This window comes from Gekko japonicus, unplaced genomic scaffold (assembly GCF_001447785.1).
Source record: "Gekko japonicus isolate JY-2015 unplaced genomic scaffold, Gekko_japonicus_V1.1 scaffold789, whole genome shotgun sequence".
Taxonomy (NCBI): domain Eukaryota; kingdom Metazoa; phylum Chordata; class Lepidosauria; order Squamata; family Gekkonidae; genus Gekko; species Gekko japonicus.
Genome location: NW_015177032.1, coordinates 282,844 through 289,396, shown reverse-complemented (window position 1 = coordinate 289,396; position 6,553 = coordinate 282,844). Strand labels below are relative to the sequence as shown.

At 48.5% G+C, this 6,553-nt stretch overlaps 1 protein-coding gene across 2 annotated transcripts in view; it reads right to left on the bottom strand.

Moving 5' to 3' along the window:
* Positions 1 to 3,125: 3,125 nt before the first annotated feature.
* The window catches only part of MFGE8 (milk fat globule-EGF factor 8 protein), a 31,537-nt gene continuing 28,109 nt past the window's right edge, over positions 3,126 to 6,553 (bottom strand). Inside the window, exons 9-10 of one of the 2 annotated variants that reach the window (XM_015427950.1) lie at positions 5,545 to 5,700; positions 3,126 to 5,065 (exon numbers count right to left, since the gene is read on the bottom strand). In XM_015427950.1, coding sequence (XP_015283436.1) covers positions 4,922 to 5,065; positions 5,545 to 5,700 — 300 coding nt within the window. In that variant the 3' untranslated portion in view covers positions 3,126 to 4,921. The remainder of the gene's footprint in view (positions 5,066 to 5,544; positions 5,701 to 6,553) is intronic. The other variant, XM_015427951.1, reaches the window with a different exon arrangement.

Below are 6,553 nucleotides of genomic sequence, written 5' to 3'. Positions count from 1 at the left end.
GCCCTAACGCAGATTGAAAGCCTCATTGCTGATTTCTGAAGCTATATCCAAGCATGAACAGGTATGCAGAGCCATATGCTGCTGGATCTTCAGGACATTCAGGGCTGATCAGAAAAGCAGATCAATACATAGCCAAAGAAAGGTACACTCCCGCCTCTCCAGATCAGCAAAGCAGTGGAAGCAAAAAGGCCCCCCCGGACCATTTAGGGATGCAAATGGGCACACTTCTTGTTCCAGTGGATTCCCCCTGCTCACCCCCTGCCATCCCACATTTCCTTCTCCTTACAACTGTGCTGTTACCACCCACCCCCAGGCCTGGCACATGCCTTGCTCAAAAGTCAATCGAAACCTTCTGGATGGCTACAGCTTCTGAAGCGGGAAGGAATTTCCCCCTCCAGCTGACACCTCTGCTCAAAGTCCTCCCCAGGCATCTCCAAAGAAAACTGCAGCTGGAATGAGTTAGGGGTGTAATCCCAGGCCTCAAAACATGGTGCTCTTGAGGATGGTAGAGCAAGCAATAACATTTCTAGTAGAGTAAATCAGGGAGACCTGGATTCAAGTTATCTTGCAATATTCAACATAAATGGACTTTCCCCCCTCTCCAGAGGTTGAATCTGAGAGGTGGGATGCCCTGCTTTCAGTAAAAGCTAGCTGTGGTCAATTGGCTAGCACTAGTAATGTCAACAACGCTCTCTCCCCAGAATCCTTGGAGTTATTTCAAAACATTAAAACATTTCTGATTTTTAGAGGAGGAGGCTGATTAAACAGATGTGTGGTCCTTTTTGAAAAAGGCAACCCACTTGAAGCACAGGGAAAGCAGGCCCAACACTGATAGCAGGCTTCTTAGACTGTAAGCCTTCTTAGACTGTAAGCCAGCTTCTTAGACTGTAAGCCTGTCCTCCACTCTGCAAAGCTGGGCTCCTGCTGGTGGTGAAGAAGCAGCTGTGCCATGTCTCTGAATATTCTTTCTTCTCTTATAAGCTCCCCTCCCCAATCAAGGTAGTGATTCCCCCCCATCCCCAGACTTCCCTGCCAGGAAAAACAGCTCAATGGAAAAAATTAAAAGCTGGCCATTTTAGTCCAAGCAGAGCCATGGTGGAGAGGGCTTGCAGTTTGCCTTCATTCATGTCACACGTTTTCCAGCCATACACTCAACAGTGCCATTCAGTAGCTGGGTGCCAGAACAGAGCTAGATGTCACACGGAGTTCCAAGATCCTTTTAACTTTTGCTTCAATTGATACTGTACAGCTGCCAGATTCCCATTTCACATGGAAGGCCATAATGAGAAGAGACCTTTACTCAACCCTTCCTGTTGCCCTGTTTTTCTATTGAAAATCACCATCCCTAGCAATGCTCCCTCTAAGCTGTGGAGTCTTGTGAGCAAAAATTCTGCTTTGTGTGGGCTACTGGCATTCAAGTTGTGAGTGAGAAATCTGGTTACTGCATAAATTAGTTTGCTCTGGAGCCATCCTTCCTGAGCTAGGACAAAAATGTGTGAGCCGGAGGCTAAAAAACTGACACTAGCTCAGTTTAGAGGGAACACTGACCCCAAGCTGCTTTTGGCCTCATCATGGAAACCTGGCAGGTATACAAACAGTACCCCTGGCCTGGATAGTGCAGCCTAGCTGATCTTGCCAGGTCTCAGAAACCAAGCAGGGTAAGCCCTGGCCAGTATTTGGACGGGAGACCTCCGAGGAATACCAGGGTCATGACGAGAGGCAGGCAATAGCAAGCCACTTCTCAACATGTCTCGCTTTGAAAACCTTACGAAATCACCATAAGTCAGCTGTACTTTGACAGCACTTTCCACCACCAAACAAGCAGTAGTCTTCCAAACAGCCTGTGGAACTCAGGATGTAGTGATGGCCAATAACTGAGACAGCTTGAAAAGGGGCTTAGACAGATTCATGAGGGAGCACAGGTCTGTCAGTGACTATTAGGCATGAAGGTTGAATCCTTCTAGCTTGATGGGGGTCATCCCCCCATGGAGGATTTGGCTGTTGTGCCTGACTGCAGACCTTCAAGGGCATTATGTCAGCTGCAGCAAGATCCAGCAAGGCTCTCAGGTTCTGTTGAAAGAAACTCGGCAAAGAGCACACAGGTGATCACAATAATTGCAAGTGCAATAAAGGCACAAAGCCATCACTGGAAAAGGAAAAAAAGAGGTTCTCAAAGAGGAAAGGTAGACAGAAAGAGGAAGTGCAGATGGCAATCAAGTGTATGCATGCGTGGCTGCTGTCGGTTAGGATGGAAAACAGACCTATAAAGGAGAGCTCCAAAGGAGGAAGTGGCAAGATAATGTAAGAGCACACTTTAGACTTCACCATCACTACATCCATCCCCAAAAGCCAACAAGGTTGCTGGTTTCCTCCAGGGCAGGAAACTGGAATAAACTTAATCAAATCTAGCTTGAGCACCTGGAGCCAACCATAGTGTAGTGGTCAAAGTGACAGATTAGGATCTGGGAAACTGTATTGCCAGCCCTACTCCGTCATGTGGGATAGGGGACCCCTCAGCCCAGTCACATGCTCTCTAACCTACCTTGCAGCGTTGTTGTGAGAATAAAATGGGGGAGACCAAGGCATGTGACCCTGAACTCCTTGGCAGGAAGACAGGAAAGAAATAACGCTAGATGTAGCAGCTCTCAATCAGTTTCAGTCATAGGCTGGTGCACCCTCTCCACTAACCAGACTTCAGGGGATTGGGGACAGGCTCTAGAGTCACAGACACCCGGTCCCTGCTTTTCTATCCTCTGCTATACACATTCTGTTCCCTTTTACTGTCAGATACAGATCAGTGCCAGTCCTAACCTTAACAGTAAAAGTAAAGGTTCCCTTGCTCGAAAGGCAGTTGAGTCCGACTCTAGGGTTGCGGTGCTCATCTCCATTTCAAAGCCGAAGAGCCAGCGCTGTCCGAAGGCGTTTCCGTGGTCATGTGGCCGGCGTGACTAAACACCAAGGCGCACGGAACGCTGTTACCTTCCCACCGAAGTGGTATTTGTTGCTTTCGAACTGCTAGGTTGGCAGGAGCTGGAACTAGAGACGGGAGCCGTCATGCGGCACTCGGGTCTCAAAGTGCTGAACTACCAACCTTCCACAGCCTGCAGTTCAGCGTCTTAGCCACTTAAGCCACCGCAGCTCCTCATAACCTTAACAGTAATGAGGGCTTAATATTAAACATAGGGTTTTTAAAAAAGCTTGACTCTCTGGCTAAGCACAGCAGCAGCAATCTGTGTCCAAGGCAAGCAGGCTTTGGGGTGGGTGGGCTGTGGCCCATTCATGCAAATCCTTAACCACAGTTCAGGGACAGGCAACTTTTGCATACACACTGGGGTTCTGCATGGAGAACCTGTTAGCTCACAGAGATCCGTTAGATACTGTGGGAGAATCACCTTTCTTCACATGGCTGCCTCACTGGAGAGCCATGTTACGTGGGGAGGGGGAGTCTTCTGCCCTCTTGGGCCAAACAGCATGGAAAGAAGCCACCCTGTGCTGACCAAACTGCTCTACTGTTAAATGGGCAGAATGAGATAGTGGAAAAACAGAGCCCATGAAGCATTTTTAATACCACAGAGGTTTACACACACTGCTCCCTGCTGGGAAGTCATGATCACCACAGTCTCTGGCTTTTCCTAGGACTTTTATTTTTGTCATTGTTCCGAGTTAATTGCCCAGAGCTCAGACAGTGTGCCCCCCCCCCCATTGCACTGAAGCCCCTTCAGTTAGGCTCCTCTGGCTGCAAGATGAGCTGTATACCCACCCCATGTGCACACCCCCACCCTGCCAAAGGGACATTCTGCATTGTTATTTTCAAAATTGATCCTTTCTTCCCAATTTTGGCATCGCAACGCTCTACACCATGCACTAGGCGTGCCTGACCAAGAGGCCCTTTTGTAGGATGCTGTGGCAGAAAACAAAGCCGTGTGGGCAGAAGTGCAGTTGTTTTTCCGACTACAGGTGGGCTGGGGCCATTCCCAAGTGAACCAAAACAGGCACGCCCTGAATCTCTACTATCTGGTATCTTGAGAAACCTTAGCAAAGGGAAAGGGGGCCATGAGTGAGACTGTGTGGATCCCGTCAAACACAAATGTGAAGAATTCAGTCTTCACTGTTAAAAAGCCAGTTTCTAGGCCTTAAGGAAGGAAAAACAAGTTTGAAAGTGGGCATGCAACAGTTGGTGAAGTCTCATGAGGGAAAAGAAGGGAGGGATATTTAGGTGTCCTGAACAGCTTCTTGCTCCTCCTTCTGATAACAGAATAAGTCATGTAAAACTATGCAAATCTGCGCCAATGGCAAAAAGATTACTACTACAACATTCGGCTTAAAGTACAGTGTGCACACTGATCCATTTGCATCCTAGGCTGCATCTAGACTACAAACATGTATTCATTTTAAACCAGCTTCAGCAACATGGCTTCCTCCAAAGACTTCCTGGGAGCTGTGGTTTTATGAAGGTGCCAAGACCTCTCTGCTTAAGAGCCCCAGCTCCCAGCTCTACAGTTCCCAGAGTTCCTCGCGATGAAAGACTGACAACTGCACAGAGCAGCTCTTAAAGTGCATTGCTGGAGAGCCTCAGGAAGTGAGGGGATCACAGCATGGCGGTGTAAAGAGGGTGGCCCCCCCACAACTGTATTGGTGCCATCATGTGGGGCTTGCAAACAGATGCAAAACCAGGAAGGCAGGGACAAAAAAGGAAAGGGGAAGCAAGAAGACCCTTGGTTTCTGAGAGCGGCTGGCTCTGACCCCAGCCAGACAATGCTCCCCGTGCCCTGGCCCCACGCGGCACAGAAGTCGCGTCAACGCTTCCCTGGGGCACAACGTGGCAGAAAAGATGCTGCAACAGCAAGCATGCAGGTCCAGGGAAAGGACAAGAAAACATCAGTCTGGCTCTCCACTTCACAGTTCCGGGCCAAGGGAAGGCCTACTCATCGCAGCCCAGCAGCTCTACACGCAACGTGATGCGGTTGTGCCAAGATTCAGGGAGGATGCGAACAAAGCGGGCATAGAAGGGCACGTCAAACACATTCTTCTTATGCGAGTAGTTGTCGGAGTTACCTTCAAATATCTGTAGGGTGAATAAAACAAGGCGGCACTGTTAGAAGAGACAAAAGGGGGAAGCCCTACAGCATGGCAAGAAAGCGGATTGGCCTACTTTACAGGGCTGTGATAGCTTTCATTTTTAAAAGGTAAGAATGATGTAGTGATGATAGACCTTGGCTACCCATCCAGAGCACTTTCAACATACTTCTTATCCAAGAAGCAGCATACATAGTTCTCCTTTCTCCCATTTTAGCCCCACAACCACCCTGTGAGGGAGATCTGGCTGAAAGCCACCCAGAGAATTTCAACCGGCTCAGCAGGGATTTGAACCCAAGACCACACAACTCCTGGCCCAGTATTCTGACTGAGGCAACTCCCTTGCACCGCCAACCCTGGCACCTCTGCTTCAGCAGGGTCCAGGTAGAAAATGTTTGGAATGAGGCACCGGGGAGAGCCAATGCAGATGGGCCAATCAGCTGACTCAGGAGGTTTCTTCCTACGTACCTGTGTGCTATTCGTTCCGCTGTTCCTGTAAAGAGTCCAGGACTTGCCATCACTGCTATAGGCCACCTTGTAGGCAGCCACGTACTGAATGTGCCCGAAGTCACGAGCCCCCTGCGTGATGACCCCGGTCACCTGCTTCTCTTTCTTAAGGTCGATCTGCAGGAACCAAGAAAAGGGGCTTAACTGTTATGAGAAAGACATGCTGGAGCCCCCAATACGAATGTTACCCTAAAATGCTACATGTGCCTGGCCTCCCAGTGAGATGTGGTTGGAGGATAGGTCCAGCAGGTCCAGCCTTTTTAGGATTGGACTGGCATTCTTCATGGAATGGCAGGACTTTTGTGTACTGTTTTGCAGTTATTGTACATGTTATAAGTTAGACTTGATCTTAATAAACATTGAAAAAAATGGAATGGCACTCTGTATTTTTGGTGTAAACCCTTTTGCAGACATTCTTAAAACTTGGGGAGGGGAACCTAGGGGAAGGTCATTAGAGAAACAGCAAGAAGCAGGTAGGCACCACTCCATGTCCCTGGATCCATCCTCAACTAAAAGAATCTTGGGACCACTGTTTCCAACAGACATTGATTGACTGGAAGGAAAAGACCCAGACAATAAGAGTTCTTTTGCCAAGAAAATGTTTATGTTTATACTTAAAACCACCCTGCTATGCATGGCCCAGGCTAGCCCAATCTTGTCAGTTCTCAGAAGCTAAGCAGGGTTGGCCCTGGTCAGTATTCGATGGGAGACCAAGAACCAGGGTTGCTGTGCAGAGGCAGGCCATGGCAAACCACCTCTGAATGTCTCTTGCCTTGGAAACCCTACAAAGTGGCTGTAAGTTGGCTGCAACTTGACAGCAAAAACCCCCACCCCCTTAAAAACCACTTTGAGAACCAACGTGTGTTTGAAAAGCAGGTGTTCCTTTGCACATATACTCCAATTATCTATATATCTCTTCCCCAATTCTGAAAGTTCTCCTTAAACCTCAAACTCAAATATAGAGTTTTAG